The 27,906-nt window shown below is 35.8% G+C and overlaps 3 protein-coding genes across 4 annotated transcripts; all 3 read right to left on the reverse strand.

Moving 5' to 3' along the window:
- Positions 1–4,095: 4,095 nt before the first annotated feature.
- On the reverse strand, positions 4,096–6,550 carry LOC123532540 (uncharacterized). Of its 2 annotated transcripts, none has more exons than XM_053517732.1 (2): positions 6,407–6,550; positions 4,096–5,682 (listed from the first exon to the last, which is right to left on the reverse strand). In XM_053517732.1, exon 2 carries the CDS (start codon positions 5,664–5,666, stop codon positions 4,263–4,265), a length of 1,404 nt encoding a protein of 467 aa, XP_053373707.1. In that variant the 5' UTR covers positions 5,667–5,682; positions 6,407–6,550; the 3' UTR covers positions 4,096–4,262. The 2 variants fall into 2 exon arrangements, with proteins under 2 accessions (XP_053373707.1, XP_053373706.1); XM_053517731.1 differs by having other exon boundaries at positions 6,333–6,485.
- Positions 6,551–9,998: 3,448 nt separating this feature from the next.
- LOC128546828 (heparan sulfate glucosamine 3-O-sulfotransferase 3B1-like) lies at positions 9,999–10,778 on the reverse strand. The gene has a single exon (XM_053518206.1). The coding sequence runs from the start codon at positions 10,776–10,778 to the stop codon at positions 9,999–10,001; it is 780 nt and encodes a 259-aa protein (XP_053374181.1).
- A 10,999-nt stretch (positions 10,779–21,777) lies between these two features.
- On the reverse strand, positions 21,778–27,513 carry LOC123532909 (hepatocyte growth factor-like). Its single transcript, XM_045314511.2, has 4 exons — positions 27,396–27,513; positions 25,608–25,778; positions 23,584–23,745; positions 21,778–22,349 (listed from the first exon to the last, which is right to left on the reverse strand). The coding sequence occupies exons 1-4, from the start codon at positions 27,469–27,471 to the stop codon at positions 22,030–22,032; spliced, it is 729 nt and encodes a 242-aa protein (XP_045170446.2). The 5' UTR covers positions 27,472–27,513; the 3' UTR covers positions 21,778–22,029.
- Positions 27,514–27,906: the final 393 nt, after the last annotated feature.

The raw sequence follows: 27,906 nt of genomic DNA on the forward strand, positions 1-27,906 counted from the left end.
CGATCGCTTGCCAAAGTTGCGGCGAAAAACTCCTAGACTGACAAACAATTAGACTTACTATTTTAAAGTTGGTATTGTCAGAATTATTTATCATGTTATCGCCAGTACCATTTCCTGTAATCAACTTTAAGTAGTCCTGTTATATTTCCGTCAACAAGTTTAACTTTTTATAAATCTTGTCCACATAAATTCACGTCGTTTTCTCGTTTAGGGCAAACCTGTAATTTTATACACGACGCTTTTCATGGAATTACACATCGCCGTGTGAACACATCTGTGGATGTCTCTTAAATTGTGTGTGTGTGTTTTTTTTTGCACTTGTACCATGTGTAAATGTTGAGTTCTGCTCAAACCGGGGCTAGAGGGCGTGGACGGGTGCATGCATTTCCACTACCGTCCATGAACAGGCTGAATCAAACCGAGCCTGCAACATTTTCAATTTTATCGTGTTGAGCGACCTGTGGAGTTTCCTTTTTTTCTATCAATGCAGTGTACACTTGCACACATGTAGATCTAAGAAATTTATTTACATTGTTGTGCATGGTCGCACTTGAATATTCTTCCAATTATTGTCGTTTCTTATTTTTGTTTAAATCGCACTAGTGATTTTTTTTGTTTGTATCTTTTTTTTAAACGAAGCCGTTTAGAGGAGCATCTGTACAGGAAATGAAAATTTTTTAAGGAATCTGTGCGAAGATTGAACAAGAAGGCAGGTGTCTTGTATTCCTAATTTATTTTATACTTGCAGTTCATGTTGGATTATACTCAAGTATCATCCACTGCAGCCCCTGTCGTTGTACATCAATTTTCAACAGAGCTTTTATCTCAACTATTAGAAGAATATAGGTTCTCGCTCGTTTGTCAGTGATTGCGTCCCGGCTTGCTTACGTTTTCTTATTAAGTTCGTACCTCTGGGCAATGATGAAAACTTCACGCAACGCTCACGTGCCAAAGCTCTGCCGTACCTTCTCCACAAAGCTCTGTCATACCTTCTGCATAAAGTTATGATACTTTCTTTAGTTTTATCTTTAAATATTTTATTTGTATTAGTGAAAACTTTTTTTTGAAAAATCGAGCATTGACTGTCCTCCGACAGCTCTTGTTCATAAAATAATTTTCAATTTTCAGAAACTTGCCAAAGTTAATTCCCGAGGTCCAGGTTTGCAGTTTCTTGTTTGCCAAAGAAAGAAGAGATCTGAAATTCGCGATTGTGAAAGTGAAATCAGAGTCGAAATGCCGCATGATAATCACGATGCACGTGCGATTTCCCAAAGTTGTTCACGAAAACATGTCAACACGGAACGCGCAAGAATACATCGAGGAAAAAACAAACAGAAGCGCCACAAACAGAAACGATTTGCTTGTGACACGTGCGGGATAACAGTCGCACGAGAATCTTACCTGAAAATTTATAAGATGAAATATTGCAACCGGAATAAAGGCAAGCAAGAGCCCAGACAACCGAAACGCCATCCCTGTGACACATGTGGCAAAACCTTTGCACGGAATTCGTATCTAAAAATTCACAAGATGTTGCACACAAACGAGAGGCCCAGGGTTTGTCCGGTATGTGATAAATCCTTTCTGCAATCTACGAGTTTCAACATACATATGAAAACTCATTCCAATGATCGAAGATACGCCTGCTCGCGCTGTGAAAAAAACCTTTCTCAGCAGTTCGCATTTAAAACGTCACCAGCTTGTGCATTCCCATTTCAGACCAGTTAAATGTGAACATTGTGGAACAAAGTTTAAAACGAAGTGCGATTTCAAAAAACACTTGAAGAGCGTACATTCAGAAAGGGAGAAATTAGTATGCTACGTTTGTTGGGAGTTTAAAAGTACATACAGCACGCATACATAATGATTCTGACAAGCAGTGGCAGTGTTCTGTCTGTGAAAGAGCCTTCTATACTAAGGCGGAAATGCAAAGTCATACTTTTGTTCATACCGGCGAGCAACCGCACCAGTGTGTGTGCAAGAGGTCGTTTTCTTTAATTGGAAACCTTCGCCGCCACGAAAAATTGCATTTCTCTACAAGTTGATAACTCTGAAGCGGTCGTCGAAAATGAACTTTCCTTGATTTCTATTCATTATAAAAAAGACATGTAAATGTTCTTTGTGTTACAGTAATTTGTACAAAAGCGAGCCCTAAATACAAGAGATGTTCTGAATCCAGAAGAATATTTAGATGAGTTATACACTCTTTGTTTATTTGATATGAAATCGATGAAAACTTGCGACTTAATAAATTCTAAGCAGAAATTCAAATTGAAGTGTGTGAGATAAAAATTTCACTGAAACTTTTACTTTCCTCAATATATTTTTTGAAAGAAACATACTTTTTTGCCTGCTTATAATCATTTAAGTTTAATGTTAACACATATTACCCTTTAATTGGCGTCCATGTAACTTAAAGTTCTGCATGTAAGCATGTTTCTCAAAAATTACCTTTACCATACAAACTTAACACGTCTTCCGACTGCCATCATTAGATGACCTCACGGGTTAAGTTACCTAACGCTAGCTTTCATTTGTCGAAATTATGCCCCTTTTTAACAGACTTTTTTTCAAAGAAAGCTTGTAAAGGAAACATTTTTAACAGGCATGTTTCGGAGACTAGTAGACTAAACGTTTACAAACTCAACCTTTTGCACACATCTGTGGCATCATGGGTAAGCTCACAATGGCAGGCTAAGATTTTGAAAACTAAACTGAGAAATGTTTTTGAAAAACAGGTATGCATGTTTGTAAGGAGCTATTATACCACACTTCACCTTAAATCTACGAAGTCAGTCCCCGTTTCATATTTTGGTAAAGTTTTAGTATGTAAGGTAGTATTATGGAGAAAATTATTTCAATAAGTCGAGCGCTCTGATTAGGCAGTTCTTATTAATAACCGCTTTCAAGAGACAATGCACATGCTTTCATGACTGAAAAAAAAAACAAAAAAACATTTGTCGACGATTTGTGGTTGAAGTATTGTAAGAATTGGTATTTTGTCAAAATTTACAAACTACCCGCTTGTTTAACTGCTGGTGCTTATCCAAAGCCGGCAATCTCTGATCTACTTTTTGTAATAGCATACTGAATATATGTGGCAAAGGTTTTGGCAAATGATGAGTTTTCCGAGAAGTTAAAGGAACTGACAGGATCACTTATCTCTTGCAGTTTAAGAGTTCTACTGGTCTATCAAACGTAAGAAGAAAGTTATTATTTTTGTATTTTGTTGCAGGGGCATTTTGTCAACTTGTAAATACCGATGTTTTAGCTCGCAATATGGCTAATATATATACTGAAATGAGCCGCGCCATGGAAAAACCAACATAGTGGGTTTTGCGACCAGCATGGATACAGACCAGCCTGCGCATCCGCGCAGTCTGGTCAGTATCCATGCTGTTCGCTTTCAAAGGCTATTGTAATTAGCGAAACCATTAGCGAACAGCATGGATCCTGACCAGACTGCGCGGATGCGCAGGCTGGTCTGGATCCATGCTGGTCGCAAACCCACTATGTTGGTTTTCTCATGGCACGGCTCAGATATTTTCATTAATTAGATTCCCGTTCTTCCCGATCATTTCTTTTTAACTTGCATCCTTAATACCTATTTTCAGCTATTTTTTTCGTGTTCAGTTCCATGTATGCATGTATGTATTGCTACCTGTCTTAAGTACTGTAAGATCTGTTATTAAATAACTATAAAATTATTAGCCCTTAAACACAGCATTTGCCTCGTACAATAATACAAATGCCTCCTCTATAACCTTGCCCCGGGCCGAAAAGTGATATAGATTTAAAGCCCGCATTTTAAGGAATTTCGCTAAAGCCGGTACTTAGGTGTGGGGTTTGTAGGGTGTTACACGTATCTTTACCTCTCATGAACAGACTCATCAAACTGAGTCTGCTGCTAGTACATTAGTTGCGTTCTGTGCGTCAAAGGACCATCTTATAGACTGGTCCCATACATGGTTCTTGGATGACAGCTTCTGTATGAATAGAACTGGAACCACTGCTTTACACTTGCATGCATGATAGTCAGACACGACTAACTGGGTCTGAACACTTGGCATTTTTCAACATGTATAAGTGTTTCGATTCCATGCCTCATATTTTTTATTTTGATATAATTTAGATGTGAAAACAAACAGTTTAGACTTTTAGTCCTATCTGGCGCCATGTAATGTGTTGGCGCGCCGTAAACCCAAACCAAATCAAACCTTAAAGATTGGAAGTATATAAATCGTTGAATAGTTGCATTTGTTTTACGATAACATCCGTGAAAGTCGTTCATAGTATTTTCCTTTGGTTGATTTTATAAGTTCTTCTATCTCGTCTTGGCTAACTTCGGTGGATGGAGATAAAAGTCCAATTTGTGTCAGTATCTTCAACTTCGTTGTCCTGTATATTCTATCCTGTAACAACAATTTATCATACTGTTCTTGACTGACGCCTGGTGTTCTCAATCTTGCACGGCACGTGCACAGAACCATTATCATCTTTTCTATATCATCCCTAAACTCGCTGTAAGCTTCAAATATCTTTGGTATTGTAAGAATAGCATGCATTGCGATTTTTACTTTGCTGCAATAGAAAATCATCGCTGGTCCGGAACTTAACATATTACTTAAGATATGTATTAACTTCTTGTTCTCGTGCAGTCCTACGCGACCACGTAATAAGTTTCTCGATGGCAGCATAAAGTTTGGGAGAACATTCGCCAACAAACAATTTCTTAAAAAATTTATACTACACTGTAGAACGTCTAGAATGTTTTCGTTTCTACTGAAATACGGGCTATGGTGACGGTCACATACCCATAAAATTACATTTTTCATCAGGTATGACGTCATTTCGTTACATATAGGTTTTAGAACAGTTCTTGTAATAAGTTTTAAAAGTATATAAACTTTTAACTCAGGTTGACTTAAAGACAATATGAGGAATAGCTCCGCCTTGGTGTAACTCACTCGCCATTCCAAATATTTATCCGCGCTTAGATTGTTACCAACTGGAACAGCGTGAGCCTCGATTTCAGAAATATCCAATCTATTTTTAAATCCACACCATGTATGTTCCGATCTCTGACTCGGCCAATTTCTACTATCAGTTGGAAGGAAACAGTTGAAAGAAACGACTCTATCAATAGACAGGTATCCATTGCTTACAGGTGATGAAGGTCCACTTTTTGCCTGGGCTGTAAAGCCAGGTAGCCATATTGTAGTCTCCTTTATATTCTCTGTGAATTTTATACTCGAAATATATTTCTCACCTTTAGAATTTTCAAAGAGTGAATCAGCAATTTCTTCTTTTAGACAATTTCCATTTTGCTTCAACAGTTTCAGCTTTGCGTATCCTGGAGGGGTTTCTTCATTCTCCACTTTAAATAGTGTTATTTGGCTCGAACCGTCAAAATGCTCGGGTTCATTGGAGCAAATTACGTGTTTTACAATGTGCATGTGATCAATGTCACTTTCAAAATACCGGGCAGTTCCCTCAGCCTTACCGCCAGTGGTAAATCTTGTACATGGTCCATCTTTATTATTTCTGTTAGAAATTTTGTCCAGTTCCCTATACGTCCCTTGTCTACATTTAACCATAGCTGCGCCGTACCCCATTTTGTCCATCGCGTTTGACAATAATGCCGACAGCGTTGACCTTTTTGTCATTCTTGTTATTCTTGTACTGTTAAAAAAGAACAGAACGTGTGTACATGTACATGGATGCATATGTATAACATGATTTTTCTAGTCCCAATCCGTGACTCTAGTTACCTTCCCAGGCGGTCCGTCCACAGATTGTATTATCAGACAGTGATAAGAGTTGGACTAGATTTTACCTAATGGTACTAACCCAAATATCCAAATGATTGCCCGATTTTACATCGCAATAATGTATGATTTGCCGCTTTGCCTATCTCGCAAGATCAGCACACATCGGTACATGCCGGATTATAGACCCGGCTAGGAAGACAAACGAAAGCCTAGACAGTAGCCCGCAGTGAAATGGCGTACGCCGCAAAAGTGAACCGAATTGGTCCATAATTATGCGTATATACAAAACTAAGCTTATTTTTTTTTTTTAAATTTCATGGTCCTGGTTTTTGCATTATTTATTGTACTTTAATGTATCTATAAGTAGACGTGTGGGATACGCATACAACTGCATTACGAAGACCAGAAATGCTACAAACACGGAAACGCAAAATTTCTTTGGAAAAAATTCATGACTGCATAGCTATATTTAGAAATTGCGTATTAAATTTTAAATTACTGCGTGCAGAATTTAACAACAAAGGGAAATGGTACAAAATAAGATAAGAATGATGTACGTACCACAATTCTTATTTCTGTATCGTTTTAGTCAGTCTAGCTTTTAAAAATAAAAATATGTGTACAAAAATTCATACCAAAGTTAATGTTTTCCTCCAAATAATATTGTGTAATATATATGTCATGCGAACGAGTTCAGTTTACTTCCCGAACTAATTTACAAAAGTGCCCACTTAAGATATACTCCGCAACATCCGCATTGAGCGCGGTCGATGAAGTGCATTTTGATACATTTTATTGAAAATAACTTTTACTTTCGATCTTGAATACGAGATCCGGTCTAATTTTATTTTTCTTCCGCTAACACCTTACTTTTTGATATATTGAATTAGAAACCTCACTATAGAGGAATTAAAATATGTATGTAGAGGTAAATTCACAGGAAAGATATATACAGTATATACCTCATTCTCGCATACCAGAGGTCTACCGTGGTTCCCCTTTTTGACGAACATCTGATGGATGAGAATGTATATGCCTAGGTTGAAATATTAAGGTGCTTGCTCAACGCACGTCTAGTTAATGTAGTTCTCTGCACGTTTGATATAAATATGTTTTTCTACAGCGTAGAATATTATTAAATCATTTCTTTTTCAACGCATGATTGTATCTGAAGGAAATTCATTCAATAGAAAAAATAGGGTCATATTCTTGATTTTTAGACCGATCATCGGAAATACTTGCCCTCGGGTTAATTGTCACAATGGATTTCAATGGGAAAATCGCATGTTTCGATGACATTTTTGCCTATAGAAGAAGTTCCACGCCGTTATTATTACAGAATTACCTAGACAGTTTTGTATTTTCAGTCAAATGGCTAAATAAAATGCATTGGTCTGTGTTTTTATTTTTTCTCAATTCGATTTTGCATTGCTGTCTATTGTACATCATTATTTGAATTATTTTACATCAAAATTTATCTATAGCATTAAGAACATCAGTAGCGCTGACAATTTAACATTTTTGCACTGATTACACCAAATAGTGATTAGTCAGTGTTACATGTGAAGTAGTCCAAAATGTAGTTCCATGCTGTTGGTGAAATCTGGTATAACGAATTATCAGATATAATTTTGCTTATTGTATTGAGAAAAGATCTAGACCATTTTCATTGTGAATTTCCAGGTTTTAGTTTTATTCACTGAGAAAATGTCTAAATACGCGTAATTGCTAAACGGTAATTTTCATGGGAGCGTTTTCAGAGTGATTTTTTTCAGAGCAGATTATTTTTTTTATATGTAGCATAACGTCTGAATATTTTTATTATTTTTAGAAAGAAGACATGCTATACTAAATACCTATAATGTGGTTTTCTTATCAATGAAATGCTCTAAAGTACTGAAAATTAGGTATCAATATGTTATTGTTTATATGAAATAAAGAAGGAACTGAATCGGTATAATGTAACCTTAATACATGGGATAGAATATATTCCCGGTAACGCGTACCTATGCTTCTTATAACGGCTACCAGGTATTGTTTTAGGTTTTCCAGATAACTGACGTTACGCCGTCACTTCCGGCTGATCAAACTTACATAGGTTTAGTATTAAAATCCACTTAAAATAAACTGTTTTAAGAACGTGGAATAATTATGAAATCAGCGTATTAATAAATTTATACATTATTTCATTGCCAGATGAAAGTAACAAAGGTTTAGAAAAACAATGGAAATCTTTGATTTTGTAGTTTGTAACGCGACACCCTACGAATGTCCAGTGATGACTTCGCATTTCACCTTTTCCATTTCCTGTTTCTCATTTCTTAGTTATACGCTATGAAACATATAGACACTAAGAAATGTGAAGAGAGAAATGTGAATTTTACATTTCACACTGCACACCTCGTTTTCGATACAAAAATTAAGAAATATGAAATTAACATTTCTTAATTCTCATCTCATAGTTTCTATATGTTTCATAGCGTATAACAAGAAATTAAAAATAGGAAACTGGAATGGCCCAGTGAAACGTGAAGTGATACTGAATTTGATTTTTGAGAATAGTGTGACATTTATTTATAAAGTCACAATATGTTCATTGTAAAAATGTCACAATATGTTCATTGTAAAATTGTCATAATATGTTCATTGTAAAAATGCCTCGTTTTACCCACTGACAGGTGCTCGAAACTACAGCTCTCTGATTGGTCAGTTAGAATTTTTGTCAATGATGTCATATCAATATCATGAGCATAACGCCAGAGTGTAATCAGAGGCACATTTGGTTATTATTTTAAATATTTTCTGAACTTTGAATTTTATGGGCTAGAGATGAATTCGATGTTCTCCTGTCTGAACAATACCGCTTGACAATACCCGACTTTATACAAATTTTATATGGAACGCCTGGTTATTTTCCACTGTTTAAAACAATTTCAGTACCTAAAATTTAATAAAAAATGATATGTGTCACATGTGCCATACATGTATGGCACAAGCATCATGAAGATGATCTTAAGTTAAAGTACGTAAAACGTTAGCCTTTTCTTATCAAAACATAGGTTATCAGAGCCAAGAAAGATCGGTCAGAATATAGAAGAGAAATGTAGCCAGACTATAAGAATGTGTTCAGCGCCATTTAGCGCCGCCTAGCGGAATATCAAGGACGACTCTCGGAAAAGTGATCGCATACACGTACAAACCTATTCAAAGGGTTATTTTAGACTTTTATAAATGGCAAAAGCTGGAGATGAAAAGGCGCAGATATTTGCGTTAATTCTTTTCAAAATCCTGAACCAACTGTGCCTCTGCAAAATGCAATAATTAGAAAGAATGTAGTTCTGGCTACCATTACTTAAATGACGCTGTTTTTATTTTCTGATGGTCGCGTCCATTAAGTTATGGCGAAACCACATTTGGTTTACTAACCAGTATCAAACCGCAACATCTCGCACAGTCTCTCGTGAGAAACTGATGACGTCATGCAACAGTTCAGAGCATGTTGTTATTTTTGAAAATCAAAATCAAAATTTCATTTATTTATGAATTTATTTTAATCATAAACATAACCATTTTCAATAAAATTCATAAAAAAACATACCTTAGAGAAGGTTTAAGTTCTCAGAAAAGGTCAATAAATAACGATTCTATACCGCCTATTGGTTTTCAAATTAAGAGTACCCTGATCAGGTGACAACTGCAATGGCGGACAAAATATTGCAGACAGGGGTACCAATTTGAAACTTGTGTGTATAACTTGTGTTCGAATTATGTTGCATGGATTAGATTGAAAATGGATTAGAAACATTTTAAAGTAAAAGGTTAGTTCATTGCATTTCATTTGATGAAATTATAGCGTGGCAGACTTTTGGCACGACTTCTGGTTAGGTTTCAGTAGGGGATTCGTTAAACTCAGAGATCCGTAACAGCATATAAACATCTCTGAGCTGAATTGTTTTAGCTAAAAAGAATGTAGTTCATTCTGTTTAATCATATGCATGTAAATACCGGGTTCATTCGTCTAACGTTTTTGAAACCACAGAAATTTAATATTTCCAGTCAAAAGTTCTATTTATCATATTAAAGAACATCTTATTTCGAGGCCTGAAAAAAGCTTCAAGCTTAACTCTCAAGTCCTCTTTAATAACTGGATGGGGCATTCCTTTCTTAGCCTCAAGACAGTTAATTTTGCCATCACGTGATGATAGACAATATTTATGTTTGGTTGCATTATAAAACAAAACTGTCCGGAGTAAAGTAACGATCTACCCCTAGAAAATCTTCCAACTTGTTTAACTCATCAGCTGGATTTTTCACAAAATTTAGACCATCAATGATTAAAATCTGTTTCAAACTAAAATTATCTATCCAGGCTTTCATGTGTCTTTGATAATTTGAAACAATAATAAGTCGAGAATCTTTGTCAATTTCTTTATTTCTTCCTGTCGTCACTGCCTCTTCAAATGACGCATTTCCAATTCTAAATTTTGCCTGATGTTTCCACATCACATATTGTGACATAGCCCTGTCTATAGGTTCTCTAACCATGATAAGTATTTTCATCGAAGGGTCAAATTTCCGTATTTTTTCGGCAATTCCCGGTGTGAAAAAATATTCGGTTGACTTGGAAATGGTGATTTGGTTATGATAGCTACATGGCATTAGATTTCTGTACCAGTCATATGGTTTCTCATAATAATGATTAAAATATCTGGTATCAGGCCTAATATACCTTGGAGAAAGCAGTGGATGCGCCTTTAAAAAGTCCATCAAGGCCGTAGTACCTCCTTTTGTCATGCCAACTAAAATTGCTTTCGGAAATTGTTTCGTCATGCAAAATGTTTTCATTGTATTCTGTTTTGTATACGAGTCATTTGCGCTTTTGGTTTCGCTAAAAGCCCTTTTTGTACAGTTACAAGTAATTTTCACTTGCTGTTCTCTGAAATTATCTCCCCATTTAGTTGATCTTCCAGATTCTGTTTGTGCACGAATGAACGTAAATTTGGACATCGTTTTTGAACTAATGGAATACACTACGTAACTGCTCGAATCTGTTGCGTATAAAATCTTCAATACAAACACAAAAGTCAGTAAAATAAGAAATAGCCAAATGCCCAGTCGTTTTCTTGTTACTGCTTGCATGTTTAGTTTTGTATCTTTCAAAACTGTCTTACCACAATGCGTAAGAATATAGCCGTGTCTTGGTTTGCTGCACTGCCAAAGTCTTGTATGTGTAGAAATGTCTAGGATACAACTTTATGTCTCATTAAAGAACATGCATTACGGTAACTAAATTTTTCAGACTTTATAGAATATTTTACCATATTTATTAAGGTAAACGATAGCGTGTTAAGTATGTAGTATACCTTCTCGTAAGTCCTAACTTTAGCGCTTCCGGTGAGGCATACTAGTATGCGCGCATTCAAATTATGTGGTATACTACCCCATTAAAAGCGATCTTCATGGTTACCCTGTGGATATTGTCCAACTTCTTTGTTTTACTTTCTTACTTCCATCTTCTGATATTGTCAGTTTTCCTTTGTTTACTTTCTAACTTCTGCCAATTGGATCTTGTCCCTTTTTTCACCTTTTGGATACTGTCCTGTAACTTTCTCGCTGTGTATCTTACTTTATTCACTCTTTCATTTATATTCTCATTTTACTGTCGGTTACTTTGAATCTCTCTCCTTTAGAAGATTGAAAATTCTTTTGATATGTTTTGCTAGCAATGTCCATGTGTGATGCTACAGATGCATTGTCGCTGTTCCTGTACAACAAAAACAAAAAAGGTATATGAATGAAAGGAAATATACTTGACCAGAGAAATTTATTCCGCGAAACTTCTAAATGCTTTTATATCTCCAATATCAATCTGAAATATTTTAAGCTATTACAGTTATACCAATAGTACAGACCATTATCCTATAAAGTTATTTTTGTTAGGTTTAACGTCGCACCGACATTATTATAGCTCATATAGCGACTTTCCAGCTTTGATGGCGGAGGAAGACCCCAGGTAACCCTCCGTGCATTATTTTATCACGGGCGGGCACCTTGGTAGAACCACCGACCTTTTTTCTAAAGTCAAAATATGATATTAAAACATATGGCACGTTAAAAAAAAAATCTTAAAATTAACGTGAAATGCCCGGTTCCCTTTAATTATGGTAAAATATCTCAAAAGTAAGCACACGGACCTATACATTTTATTTCACCAAATTATAGGCCATGTGTTTATTTACAACTGTGAGAAGTTTCATCAAAATTTACATTGTAGAAAAAATTCTATTCGCGAAAATGTTACGAAAGTTATGATTTTCCCGTATACTCCCATTATGAAATATTGCGTGAGGTCCAAATTTTTCAAACCAGCCTAGCAAAAAATCAAGCACACGACCCTGTCTTTTTTATTTGCTGAATTTTCTAGGTAAATTTTGAAGTTTTAAAACAATGGAGTTTAATGAAATTCTACATTGTAGAAAAAAATTTGATCCAAACATGCAGAACTACCTTAATTGAGAACAGACAAATAGTTGCCTCTTTTATTTATGCATCATCATCATCATCATCATCACCACCACCACCACCATCATCATCATCATCATCATCATCATCATCATCATCATCATCATCATCTATCATCGATATTATTGTTAGAGTAAGAATTGCTGCTGTTGATGTTTTTGTTTGTTTCTATTCAAATTTGGGAGCTTTATGCGAATCGATTATTTGTACCATCCTCTGACGGTTGTTTACCCTTATCATGCTGGACACGGTTGATTCTGCCTTTGCGACCAGTGTAGAGCATGATCAGCCTGCACATCCGTGCAGTCTGATCAAGATCTGCACTGTTTGCCTTTCGGTCAGTATCTTTTTTGTATGCACCCTTGTTAACAGTTAATGGTATTGTCCAAATTCAAAGATGGACAATTTCATTATAGAAATTAAGCAAAGTTAGGGTTAAGTTAAACGCAAAAGGTCTATTTTTCGATATTAATAAAAATTGTAGAAAATTCCAATCTAATGAACTTAACTTATTAAATATATACATATATACTACATGTTTGTGTAGAGCTATATTCACAAATAAATATCACACACAACAGTTATATGTTAAAAAAAATCTCCCATTCTTTTCTGTGGTGTGCTTAGCTATACATGTATTAGGTGAGTGTAATATTTTAAACCTAACACACTGTTTATTCATACATTTATTTATTTATTTATTTATTTATTTATATTTTCAGATGGAGTTTGGTGTAATACATATTTAATCACACATACATTTATCACACTACATCTTCTTATATATACATAATAAAATAAACTTTCAACATACCGAACGTTAGACTATATCCATCCTCTACGAATTTTCATTAAAATCTCGTGGGAAAAAAAATGAAAGAAATATAAAAAGTCAACTTCCGCTAACAGACAAAAACTGACCGTAAATATAAAAAGGATATTAAACCTTTATTTGTAGTTAACAGGCTAGTTCCTGTTCGATAATCCATACAAATCTTTCAAAAGCATTAAAATTGACCAGGTTTTATACGGTTAGAACCACTGGCACCAGATCAGAAAGAAAATGCCTCCGTACGTGTTATACCCTACCCCTAGGTATTCTATAAGAACCATGGTCGTGAACGGGAAAATATACTAACCCATTTCAATCGCGTATTTCATACCTAAAACACGCAGTTCAGTAAATGTGTACTATTGATATTAAACAAGCGATAATTTATCTTCCATCGTGCACCAGTCACATTGTCTCAATACTCTATATTGCAAAGATGCTCCATATATTTTATGCATAAGTCAACTTTACAGAAAAAAACTTGCGTGAACTCCCCTAATGAACATCCGGTCTAGAGGTCACAGCAGTGTGCACATGTTAAACGAAATGTAAACAAACTAAAACAGAATGCAATATATTCACAGTGTATAGACTCTCTGTACGCCCGAACGGAAGTCGCCAATAACTAGGCGTTCACTTTCGTTTTCAAATTTTTGGAAGCTGTCGGTAGTGAGTATTTTTATGTTTTTCTGTGGCTATTTGAAATAAATATTCTTGTTGTATATATTTTTCAATGTATGATAAATGTCTCTACAACAAACTGCCGTTTAACAGACATTAACACATGAAAATAAAACGTATTTTCATTCAAAACCTAGAAGGTCGAAGCAAAAGACGATGTATTCAGGCTAAAATGCCCATTATTTAGGAACTGCGAGTGAAATACGTGTCAGAACCGCTTCTGAATGTTAAATTATAAATTCATGCAAACGAGTTTATACCTACAAATATGAATTTACAATCCTGAATAGTTTAAATATTGTTAAATTCAACATGCATATGAATTATACACTGAACGCCTAGTCGCAAATCTTTATAGAAAAACTGTCCCACTATTCGCCAAAACACTGTACGCCTATTCAATAACGAAATGACGAAGTGTTTGGGCTTGTATGCTCTATACACTGTACTTACTGAATTTATAAATATAAGTTTTGTATTGTATTTTACTTGTGACAGTGAAACAGTATTTACTAGTCTGTTTCACCAACGATGTCCTTGTCTTGGACAGGAAATAGAATCTGTATACGAGTTTCCGTTAACATACGAGAAAAATATGTATTTATTCCGCTCAGCTTGACAGGACACTGTTTTTGCTTTTTTCTTTGTATTTTAGCTCGATTATTCGGGGAATAGCGGTGCTTTTCTACTAGCCCCGGCTTTGGTTAAAGTTAAGTTTTTTTGGCAGCCTTTTTTTTTGTCACATCTTTTTTTAACTTTTGCTTATACCTTACTGTAACTTCACATAAACATTGTGCAAACAAAGCCTTTTCAGCTTGACTATTCGAAGAATAGTCAGCTATTCTACTCACCCTGGCGTCGGCGTCACACCTTGGTTAAGTTTTTGCATGCAAGTACATACAGCTATCATTTCAAGGCATATAGCTTTGAAACTTATTTTTTTCTTTTTCTAGATCAATTACCAACCTCACTGGGTCAAGTCCCATAACTCTGGCGTGTATTTTGGGCAAATTATGCCCCCTTTAAGACTTAGAAAATTCTGGTTAAAATTTTACATGCAAGTTACTATCTCCAAAACTAATACAGTTATTGAATTGAAATTTCACAAGTGCCTTTGGGGTTATAAAACTAATTGATAGCAGCAAGTCCCATAACATGTTGGTCAAGTTATATCCGCTCTATATAGGAGCCAGGTCATTTTCCGCTTGTTCTGTAGCGATTACTGAAATAATTTTTAATGCAAACGAAAAAGAATTGGATACTAGCTTCGATCTGCTTGATTTTGACTGATATCAGCGGTTATTCGGAGCCGGATATTAAAATAAACAGAAATTACAAATAGCCGCGCCGACGGCAGCTGTTTCTTCTGTGAATTATGATAAAGTCCACGTCATAAAGTCCGAACAAGTCTCTGAGATGCCGGAAATGGATCAAGCACTGAGTTGGGCCACTTAACGATTATATGAATGATGCGTTAGTGTAAACAATCTAGTCATTATTACAAAAAAATAATTTCAAACACAATGCAGGTTAGAGTTTATTAGTACGCATTTACTGCGACTGAGCCGTGCTAGACTAATTAATTTGATAATTACTTACTAATAAACACTAACCTTTACGAAAAGTGGATTCGAAATTGCAGTAATAACATATAAACTGGTCAGTGACTGTTACGAAAACGAAAGAAATTATAACTATTACTTTTTAACTGTCAGTTGTCATAAAACAAAGTCAAATTATGGAAATATATGAATGAAAAGAAGTTTTGAATAGGCGTTCAGTTTTTCGACTAAGCGTTCAGTCCGGATTTTAGAAATAGCGATTAGTGGGCCAGTAATGTATCGACTAGTGGGACAGTGTAATCGGCATATATGTCTCAGAAAAACACATTTTCCTGAAAACGCATTCGTTACCATAGAGCCATGCTAGTATTTATTGATGCGTAAGATATTTATCTACGAAGTAGCAAAGGTTTCAATTCTTTGCAAAAGCTCAATATACATGTATTTCAAAGAATTGATAGTTTTATTACAAAATCGAACAAATACCCACACGTGATTTGACTTGAAATGAAGTATATTAAGAGTTTTAATAGGCGTGTTTGGTATCTACGTAAACAGTAGCTCTTAAACAATATGTAGATAAAAAATACACTTACTTTATGCGATATTAACGAAATAAACAACGAAAATCCAAGCCATTCGCGACAGCAAAAATTTGTGTTTTGATTTCTGAACGCCTAGTTTTTGGCGACTTCCGGTCGGGCGTACAGAGAATCTATACACTGTGATATTCACAGTTTTACGATAAGACTCGAAATGATGAATGAAATCCATCTTGTATATGATTTTGAATTTGAAATCATACATTGGTATACATCTATTCTGTTTATTTAATTCATTTTGCACATTTATGCTGCATATAAACATTTTAGCGTACACGTGTAGTAAAATGACGACTGACATTCATTTCCACATCAGCCAATCAGAGTGTGTCTGTAATCTAGAACGGAACTTCACCAGGGAAGTTCACGCAAGTTTTTTGTGTACCTTTGAAAAAACTGTAAACTACACGTTGTTTTTCTAAGATAAGAAGTACTGAAGAAATGTGACCGGTACACAACGGAAGATAAATTACCGCTTGTTTAATATCAATAGTACACATTTACTGAACTTCGTGTTTTAGGTATGAAATACGCGATTGAATGGGTTAGTATATTTTCCCGTTCACGACCATGGTTCTTATAGAATACCTAGGGGTAGGGTATAACACGTACGGAAGCGTTTTCTTTCTGATCTGGTGCCAGTGGTTAGAACTGTGCTTTGTGTATACATGTTTACACAATAGTCAGATTTAAAATTGCCCGAAGAAAAAGAAAAGAATTGCCTTTACGATCACAGGTGTCGACACGAAATCTTCATGTAAAGTTACCTTTACTATAATTTTGTTTTATGTAAACTATATGTTGATAAATGCTCCATTCCCTGTGAATTCTAAAATATCTAAAAAGATATATAGTGCATTTTATTTGACCTGGCGGGGCGGATTTCGCGACGGTCCATTACATTATTATACAGGACCACAATCAAAATAAGAGTTTTCTCTTTTTTGTGTAATCCTTGGTGACGGTGTGCCTGTCATGGCTATTTATAATTTCATGTATGCATTATGTTATTATGTTGTATTTACTATTGCAGTCGATCAATCTCATCTTATTCCAACTAGAAACCTAAATTACTTAATCCCCATGTCTCACACTCAGTACTTTTCTAACTCCTACTTCCCATGGACCATCCGTCTCTGGAACTCCCTACCAACTTATGTTAAATCGAGCCCCAGTCTCGGTATCTTTAGAGAGAGGCTGGCGGTGGTCAGTATGTAATTCTATTGCCTCTGCCCCATTTTAACTGTAGCATACTGTCTTCTTTAGCTTTTATTATTTTAACATTGATAATGCACGGAGGGGCACCTGGGGTCTTCCTCCACCATCAAAGCTGGAAAGTCGCCGTATGACCAAAAAATGTGTCGGTGCGACGTTAAACCCAACCAAAAAAAAAAAAAAAAAAAAAAAAAAATTAACATCGTAACATATCATTTCTTTAACAATTGTGGCTCTGACAGCGCCGCCCAGTGATAGTCGGAAATCGACGGTTGGGGGAAAGATGTAGATGTAGATGTACTATACATGTTGTTTTTAATTGTCCATGTATGTGCACTCCTTAACCGAAATAAATCTATCTATCTATCTATCTATCTATTGTGCAGGGTATGTAGTACATGTAACCAATGTAGCGTTGAATTTTAGTCGTTGGTTACCGAAGATTACGGAATTAAGCAATGATATTGCTCTACCTATTTTGCTCGTTTTTTGAAATTACCATTATTTGCATAAGTCAGAGATTAACTCCGCCCCGCCAGGTCGAATAAAACGCACAATACCTCGGTAAAACCTCATTATCTGTTACGAAAAGGGTCTGAAAAATAAAAAAGATAATCAATTTCATATTGAATATCATCGCTTGACTTCTGATGTAAATCGGTGGTCCATAGTTTGTGCCATTGACTGGTCTATATTGTTCAATAATAAAACTGATGGGATAAAGTCAAAAGTTAAAAAAAAAATACCCCCCAAAAAAAGAAGAATAAAACTAATGTGCATGGATTGATAATGAAACATTCAGAAGTGGTACACTAAAATACATACAACAAGACTATTTATTTCAAATAGCCAGAGAAAAACATAAAAATACTTACTACCGACAGCTTCCAAAAATTGGAAAAACTAAAGTGAACGCCTAGTTTTCTGCGACTTCCATTCGGGTGTATACAGACAGAGGATCCGTATACTCTGAGACAGTTACTAGATCCACAGTCGCGATATTTTCAGGATAATGAGAGAAATTATTATCGAAACTGCATTAAAAAAATTTTGTTAACAAAAATTACAAATGGCGTGCTGATTTTCATATTTATCTGAAGCATTTTGTTTCCTGAAAAGAAATCGGGCATTTTATCATTCAAAACTGTGTGCATTTAATTTTTCGCCGCATAGCAACATATTCATGAAAAAAAAAATAAATAAATAAAAATTTAATGTCTCTAAAATTTGCCCGATGCTAAGTGAAATCGATCCAGAGATGAACCTTTGTAAAAATATATATTTTTGATAAACTTACAAAGAAATAGTTTTACGACAAAATTATGGTATAATATATAAAATAATACTATTTATTTTAAAGCTGTTAGATATGAAATAGAATGCACAATTTGGTTGATAAATTAAGATATATTTCACAAACGATGTTATGGACACATATACTCACTTCATATTTTTGTAAGTAACCTTATATTCACTTGTAAAAGTTTTTGCCATTTCTAATGATTTAATTTGAAAAGAAATCATTCATCATAATTATATAGAATACCCACGGGGGCTGGTGGGGTACGGGAGGGGATTTATTGACTAAATCACAGACTGAAAGGATTTAAGAGAATTCTTTCGTCGCTAGGCAACACAATTTTGTCTATAAAATTTAAGAAGTACTCTTGCAAATGTATTAAAACGAGGACAGTTAGTCGATATGCATTTCATGAAATATTTATCTAATAATGTAATAATAATTGTTGCTTTATGTAGGAAAGACCTATTGAAAGAAACTCGTACTAGAGGTCATTGTTGACCAAGAAAATTATTTAGATGAAATTAGAATTAACCAACAGCGCTATTTATACTATCTGACCAATTAAATTATTTAATAGTATAGAATAGTACATGTAAGTAATTAATAACTAATAATTAGTAATGTCTTTTCATTGGTATGGAAGAAAATATTCATTCTTTTACGTCTTTAGATAAAAGTTTCCTCTACGATCATATATGTCTTTTATTTGTTATTACTGGAATTCTTCTCATGTTTATGTATAACATGCATACTAATAAATTGAAATAAACTTGGAATCTTTGACTTTTTCCTTTAACGACGAATGCTTATTATTACAAATCCAGTACTAAAACTAATTGAATTAATTAAGGATATTAGAATTCAAAACAATTTAATCAGACATGAAACAACGACTTTTAATAGCGACCAGAAAAGGAACTCTTAAAGGAAGAGTAAAGTTACAACAATCATTGTTATAAAGAGATAATGTCATACATTACGCATGGGAAGAGAGTCACTAAATGTCAGAACTCCTACCAGAAGCGACATGCTATTTGGCAGGTGCGCAATGCTCTCTAATTAGATATTGTAATCAGAAACCGTGGAATTTTGCGTTGGCGATTTCAAAATTCGTATAAATGCAAGTCACTGGAAGACAATATAATTAAGGTAGAGGGAAACGATGTTCATCGTCACGTTCATTTTAATTTGCATTTAGGAACACTCGCAAACTTTCAGGAGGCGGTGCCGAACGAGTTCTGCTGTTAGGACCATGTCGTATATTGTCTATTGCGCTTTGAGGTCGTCTCATGACAATGCGACATGATATTATTAAAATGTCATTTCGCATTGTCAAGCGTCGCTTCGCGTTGTCGCGTGTCGCGTCGCGTTGTCGTGTGTCACTTTTCCGGCACAGTCACGACGCAAGACATTTCAAGACGACAATGCGAAATATTGCTTCAGATTGTCGTTGTCGCGTGTCTTTCGCGTTGTTGCGCGTCTCGAGCAGCAAAAATGGCAGACTGCGACGCTCAACAATGCGAAATGACATTGCGATAATGCGATGCGTCAATGCGACATGACACTCGACAATGCGACGCGACAATGCGAAATATCGCGCTTTTTAAAGGCGATAATGTGACACGACACTACGATATCATTGCCATGTGTCGTGTCGCACTGTCGCAATGTCGCGTCGCATTGTCATGTGTCATGTCACGTTGTCGCGATATAGTGTCACATTGTCACGATGTCATGTCGAATTGTCGTGCGTCGACCTCAAATCGCAAGGGCGACATACAACATGGTCCTAACAGGATTCCGTATTTTGTATTACTTTTATTTCCATATCAAATTCGTCACAATCATTACTCATGTGTGGAAGTAGACTGACTTTATACATTTCACGGGTGGTAAACGCGCAATCCAATTCCCGTCGGGAATACGCTTAAAATGGGTTGCGCAACGTCCGGTGCTGGTGTTGCGCGTAAAAAAAGACGAAATTGAGGTATGTGAAGTTATGATTTTGCTTAGTATGAGACAAGAATAAATTTTCTCAAAAAAGCAAAATGCTATTCGACACAGATATGATAATACATAATATGTGTAAAATATCTGGTTTATAATTTATGATTCGGCTCTATTATCACAAAAACTCTGGCGACACGAAACGTAAAAAAAGTATGAAATCAACAAAAATGGAAGTTTCTGACCTCATATGCCTAATCTGAGGACACGTGATGCTTTTTATGATAACTCAACTGTTATAAAGTAACGGATATCAAAATTATTTGTTTCAAATCCTGCTTACGGGGACATAATTGACAAAACAATCATCGGGAATGGGGTTGCGCACCGGGAATGGAGTTGCTCGTATACATCATAATGTATATAATGTATAGGCGCAACTCCATTCCCGGGGCGCAACCCCATTCCCGATTATTGTTTTGCCAATCTTTCCCCCAAAAGCAACATTTCATTCAAGTGTATGTAATATTCATGACTGTTTTACACGTGTTTGATCATTCGAAGCGTCACATTTCCAGAAAGAAGGCATAAGAGTTAGAAAATTTGCATTTTTCATGATTCCATGCTTTTTTGACAGCTCGAGCCAGCAGAGTTTTCGTGATAACAGAGCTGATTCTTAAATTAATAAATTGGTATTTCACACATATGATCTTTATTCATGTTTGTGTCGAATAGCATTTTGCTTTTTTTCGAAAGCACTCGTAAATGTGTCATTATTTACAAAAACAAAAACCCACCTACCTCGATTTTGTATATATTGATGCGCAACACTAGCACCGGAAGTCGCGCAACCCATTTTTAGCGTATTCCCAGTGGGAATTGGATTGCGCGTTTACCACCCGTGCATTTTATCCTTTGTGAAGTCGTCACTGAGGACCTTCGCATCGCCAAGAGATTGAATCCGAAATATCTGCTGCTTTACCTATAGAGCTAGCAGTCAAGTGTGAAAGCAGATCTGGGGTAATTAAAGTTTATTTGTAATTGACAGCCAGTCATACGTCGACTCAGTTTATTGGTCAAAGAATAACACACAAAAAAACAACCTTCAGCCCGTTCTTCTACAAGCTAGAGAGATTTCTCTCACGACGAGATTCAAAACCAAGTGCGGCACCAAAGTGGCGGGGGCAAATTAAGTTAAATTTATCGGCAACACACGGTGCCAGACATTTTAAACTGCACGGTTTTTGGAAGGCGAAATGCTAAGAAATGAGACTAAGGTAGGTGGAAGCCTTAAGTGCCATAGAAAAAATATAAACAAATTTAATAGCATAATGCAGTGACAGACTTTTATTTAGTTCAACGTTTTTTACAAAGATAAAAACTGAGGATATAAAATGATATTGGTGACACGATTTCAAATGTAAGTTTACCGTTTATCTACCCAGAAAAATACAGCTTATGAATCCTATTCACAAGAATGCACCGAATAACATCAATAACACAGCCTCACAACAAGCATTAACCTGTTGACACGACGGTCTAGCAACCTTCAATGTCAACATAAACAACATGACCCTCAAAGCATGCACCAAATCTATAGGTGTGGTAGTCCAACAAACTTCACTACTGAAAACACTGCTACCAATACAGCACATGCTTGTTTTCCAGCAGTTTTGGCACCTGTCGACAGTTGAATTGTCGTACTTTCTACAGGTCTTGTATCACGCAACGGAGTTGTGCTTTGGTTCAAAGTTTCATCTGGCATGTTTGATATTGTAGACGTGTCTGTTGTAGTGGTTGCCTGGACTGGTACCGGATCTATTGGAGATACGGCATCACACTGTGGTATATCACAACTATCTTCCGGTATGTCCTCGTTCATTGTGTAACACCAGAGGCCACGGTCTTCATAATCTGTGAATAATTAACATATGTATTTAAAACAATAGTCACGTCATGGAGTCAAATTTAAAAGAAAAAATATTACCCTGAGGACCAGTGGAATATAAAATATTCTAACAAGACCCACACTTGTGTGTTTTTATACAACAGTTCATTTTTCGGACGTCATAGTTATTACGTCAGAGTCAAACGGCATAGCGGCCCGCTGGAAAAGAAACCAACGGGAAACAGGCAAATATTTAATGAATGTCGTCAAGGATGTACTTTAAAATCCTTGTTAACGCGATACAATCGAAATAATATTTCTCATTAAGTGATTTGGTCTCGAATAAAATAATTGTTTGTCGTTCAGATGCGTATTATTATATCACTTGGGCTGCACCCTCGTGGTATGATTCTTTCGCATCTGAATCCCAAACAATGATTTAGTTCAGCGACAAACCACAAAATGAGATATATTATTTCTCAAAAAATATCACAAATAGCATGTTTTAATATATACAAAATATTGTAGCGTCGCGCATACTTATTATCGACAGCTGTATCATGACAAGAGGATATTCTTTGGTCTGTAGCTGCGGTCACGAGTTGCCATCGCGATTGGGGTAAAATCTAGCTGGCTAGCATAAAGTTAATGGTTCTGCGCTGGTGATAGTTAAAGCTTGAACTAATCAGTCCTCGCTAGGCACTTTGGATCTTCCTTGAAAGTCGTCTTATGTATCAGGGTATTTTTAAATCAAGTTAACATTCAACATTTAGTACTAGTATTTTTACACAATTTCTTACGAAAATTAGGTTTTCCATATTTTTATACGTTTTAGCTTATATCATCAAACTAACAATAAGGGTATTGTTTATTTTCATCACAACTTAGAACATAATTCATATCACATCATAGTTCTTTATCACATGTTTGACGTCACGGGATTGAAATAAAGCCATTACATAAATTTGGTATTACAAGTGTTGTAAAGCTTTGACGCTGACATTGTTTGAAATAAAGGAGACGTTGGTCAAATTGAACTGGTCTATAATAGGTAAAGAAATAGGAAATTTTGATGCCTCAGCAGGAAAACCTAACATGTGATAAAAAGAATAATACATTTATGTCTCTCCACAATGATTTCTTTTTTTAAATTCGTAAAATGCTCGGCAGAGCCTCGCATTTTATTATATCATTCAACTCGTTTAATAAATTCAATGTAGAAAGACACTCCTGTAATATCCTCTCTTTGTAAATACTCACTTGATGTATGTCTACAATAATTGTAAGCATCTACAACTGTGTCATCAGGGAAGAGAGAATCTTCATTTTCTAGACTGGTTTCCACCCAAGGCTTACACCTTCTACCACTTGCTGTCATTGACCAGGTACCAGTATAGTTATATGAGTCACCACTGTAGCAGTCTGAGGAAATATTTTATGAAACTTACTTTTTACGATTTTATCAATATTTATTCCATCTCATAAAATACAGATGTATTTCTAGAGGTCTGTTTAATACGGATATTATTATATTCATGCTGATATAATTGGGTTATTATAATTATTATAATAGGAGCTCGATCTGGGATGCTGTATTCGGCACGAGTGGATTTTGCCAGATCGGATCTCACGAGGCGCGCAAGCGCCGAGTGTGATCCGACCTTGCAAAATCCACGAGAGCCGAATACAAACTCCCGGATCTAGCTACTGTTATAATGACCCTTTTCTATATCTCTACCTTTTTGTTTGCTGTTTTGTTATTGAACGAAATCTTCTATGTTTATGCGCGCTATTTATAGATCTGTGTCAGGTCATGCATATTAATGAAAGTAGTCCGGGAGCATACAATACGGAAGGTACAATAAGGAATTTAAAAGGTACAATACGGATTTTATTCTGCCTGTTCATATTTAATTGTTAAATACAAGCCGTCTTTTTACTGAATTTATATAGGTACATGTGTATTTAATAAAACAGTAGCTCGATCTGGGATGCTGTATTCGGCTCGAGTGGATTTTTGCCAGATCGGATCTCACGAGGAGCGCAAGCGCAAAATCCAAGAGAGTCGAATACAAAATCCCAGATCTAGCTACTGTTAATAATGACCCACCCTTTTATTATATACCTCTACCTTTTTGTTTGCTGTTTTGTTATTGAACGAAATCTTCAATGTTTATCGATTTTTAAATGAAACTATGTGAAATTTTTATGTGCATTGTTTATAGATCTGTGTCAGGTCATGCATATTAATGAAAGTAGTCCGTTTTTTTACAGAATTTATATAGGTATATAATAAGATTTTGCATGGTTCGTAAGGTTACAAGATAATGACTCAGAAAATACAATATTTCGACGGAGAAAATTGTCTCTAACGTAGAAGCATTTACAGGCTTATTCAAGATTGCTTGGTATATATTTCGCAGGAATTGTCAAACCGGATGTACACATAAAATATTAAAAATGTGGTGGAAATTCGTGATATGTGTACGCAGATGATTTTCCTATAGTTTCATGTGATATGATTAGTTGTCATCATTATGCAAGGGGAAATTTTCCATTTTTACATACAAGTTATGTTACATATTTTTTTTTCTACAAAAGAAAACAGTGTGTATAAACATGGTAGTATATACTTGCTTTTGCTTCTATCAGAATATCCATTTTATTGCGACGAAACCACTGGCACTAGACCAGAAAGAAAGTGTTACTGTACATAATTATATCCGATCTCTAGACGTACTTTTGGAACCATGGTCATGAACGGGAAAATCTACCGTCACCTATTTTAGTCATGCACTTCCCAGCCTAAACGCATAGCTGGGCTAATGGGTACTATACTACGCATTTTTAACATTTAGCAATTTGTCTTCCACTCTGCACCAGTCACTTTTTTCTATGTTGTTTATGGAAGAGACACTCCGCATAATTTATGTTTTTGCTAACGTTACCCGTTTAAGGACATGGTTCTAATAGCGTACCTAGGTGTAGGGCTAAAACATGAACAGTGGCATTTTCTTTCTGGTCTTGTGCAAGTGGACGAAACATATAGTAAGTGTATAGCAATAGGTTGGTTCGATTTTATACCCCGAATTTGCCCGGTACACCGATTTCGCCCGAGTTGTACTCGTTTCAGTCGGACTAGTTGCGCGCGCATCGATTCGGTACACCTGCGGAACATGCCGAGTAGCCCGATCGAAACATCACGGCAAATTTTGGTGTACCAATTACGTGATCGGGATACCCCGTTGTTGTATGAATCGAGCCCACATAATGTGAAAACATACCTTTCATCTGACAACAGGTACAGTTCATGCAGCCTGGAAAATTGTTATCTGACATGCCAATGTATATGCGACTTGGTACAGCTTCACATAGTTCTTCTTCATCTATATCACCAGAGGATGCATACAGATCTATATCTCTCTCAGTTAGTTCATAGCAATCGTGGTCGTAATCTAACACAGCAAGAAAAAGGTTAAGTGTAATAGCAAAACATTCATCATGACTGAGCCGTGCCATGGGAAAACCAACATAGTGGGTATGCGACCAGCATGGATCCAGACCAGCCTACGCATCCGCGCAGTCTGGTCAGGATCTATGCTGTTCGCTAACAGTTTCTCTAATAGCAATTGGTTATGAAAGCGAACAGCATGGATCCTGACCAGACTGCGCGGATGCGCAGGCTGGTCTGGATCCATGCTGGTCGCAAACCCACTATGTTGGTTTTCTCATGGCGCGGCTCATGTGAAGTTTAATCTCCCAATGCAAATTTTTGAAGATGACAAATGCCACACTTTCTGTTTAATGTAGTATAACTGAACCAGTCTATATCCTATGTCTAGTATCACAATTTTCAACATCATTAAGAAAATCTGTAGAAACGACCTATTTTCTGACTATTAAATGGAATAAGAGAAAAATGTGAAAAATGAAGAAATATTTTTATTACCAGTCTAATGATTAGTCTACTTTATCAACGAACGGTAGCTCTTACGGTCTAGCTGTAAATGGAGCAATCAACGTTCTACGGCAGACGAATCAGGAGTAAATATTTCAAAGAAAAATAAATTTCTGCTATATGTAAAAGCCTGTGGTACATACAGTTTTTTTTTAAAGTTTGTACCTGGCTTCAACCATGACAGACCTACTTTGAAATATTACATTTTTGAGTGGCACATTTAGTACGGTCTCATCAGTTGCCGGCCACTTCTAATGTTCATGTATATTCACGAGAATATTATACACACACGTGTAATGCAACTTGTTATTCTACGGCTGCAACTAAACAAGGCGATCAGTAACACCGACAGATGCTCCCCGAAATTGATGTTGCATAAGGGACTTTTCAGTCACGGTAGTTGTGTTAAGGAGAAATGTAGTTCTTTAACATTGCACTCCCTCTCACTAATCTCTAAATGCATTCAATACCTTACGTAGTATTCGAGCAATGCTCCGGACAAGGTTTTCAAAAAGGGAGATAACTGAAAATAGGACAACCTAGAGGTATGGTTCCTTGTCAGTGCACTCCCTCTCACTGACTCTATTGATATTTAAAGTAAGAAGTCAATACCTTACGTAGTTTTCAAGTTATGTCCCCGACAAGGTTTTCAAATTAGGGGTATGATTCAAAAATGGTACCACATAAGAGTTATTGTTCCTTGTTACTGCACTTTCTCTTAATGAGGTCTAACATCGTGTATTTTTTAGTTATCCTCCGGACAAGAAGCGTAAAAAAGGGAGATAATTAAAAAAAAAATGGAATCAGCTAAAGTTAAGCTATTTAGTCTCTTCCTGGTAGGGAACCCTTGTATTTATGGCAATTTGCATGAGCATGTAGGTTACAAGTGCAGGTATGAAATCAAAACCTCTAAATAATCATAAGTAAAATTACATTAATCACCCGTCGTTAATATTTATAACGCAATGTTTCTGCTGGTGACATTTTCTTTTAATTGTTTCTGTTCCTCAGTCTGTAAATACAAGGAATTTTCAAGTTGTATATATAACGAGAGCCATCAGTTCTAATGATATTAACTAATTAATTTGCAAAAGTTTTGTATAATATAACCTACCTTCACCATCACCGATGGCGCCGCCAAACAGATAAAGAATTGCAAAAAGAGCTGGAAAAATATGTGGTCTTAACATTATCCGTTTCACAAGTTTACATCAGACAGCTCAACTGGAACTAAGTATGTCACTTATATATGTATGGATGAACCCCGTTTGGCCGAAAGAATTAAAACTTCGTTGTTTGTACCCAAGCCTTTTCTGAATAAAAAAGCAGTTACTTACCATGATAACTCACTTTTTGAGCAAATAATGTATATTTGAAAACTTATAAGCTTGGAAAAAAAACACTATGAACTGTTGACACCCCGATAAAGCTTAAACCTTTGTTCGTTTTGTGTTGATTGATGTCTTTCAATGGCGTCATATGACGTCCGGTTTATTTCATGCACACAGATCCACGGACCTAGCACAAGCAATTTAGATGGTTTGCTCACACAGCAATCTATACAAGGAATAAAGGGCAAGTGATTCGATTGTAGAGACCTTATTAACCGAGCCAGTGCCGTAAAA

This window comes from Mercenaria mercenaria, chromosome 11, assembly GCF_021730395.1.
Source record: "Mercenaria mercenaria strain notata chromosome 11, MADL_Memer_1, whole genome shotgun sequence".
In the NCBI taxonomy this organism is placed as follows: Eukaryota; Metazoa; Mollusca; class Bivalvia; order Venerida; family Veneridae; genus Mercenaria; species Mercenaria mercenaria.

What these genes read in the sequence shown, in the direction of transcription:
- LOC123532540 (XM_053517732.1), bottom strand. Translation starts at nt 5,666, where the DNA reads ATGACAAAAAGGTCAACGCTGTCGGCATTATTGTCAAACGCGATGGAC.
- LOC128546828 (XM_053518206.1), bottom strand. Translation starts at nt 10,778, where the DNA reads ATGTCCAAATTTACGTTCATTCGTGCACAAACAGAATCTGGAAGATCA.
- LOC123532909 (XM_045314511.2), bottom strand. Translation starts at nt 27,471, where the DNA reads ATGTTAAGACCACATATTTTTCCAGCTCTTTTTGCAATTCTTTATCTG. An exon ending in CGCCATCGGTGATGGTGAAG is followed by an intron (nt 25,779 to 27,395) that starts GTAGGTTATATT and finishes TTGCTGTGTTAG; the next exon opens with ATTACGACCACGATTGCTAT. An exon ending in TACCTGTTGTCAGATGAAAG is followed by an intron (nt 23,746 to 25,607) that starts GTATGTTTTCAC and finishes ATATTTCCTCAG; the next exon opens with ACTGCTACAGTGGTGACTCA.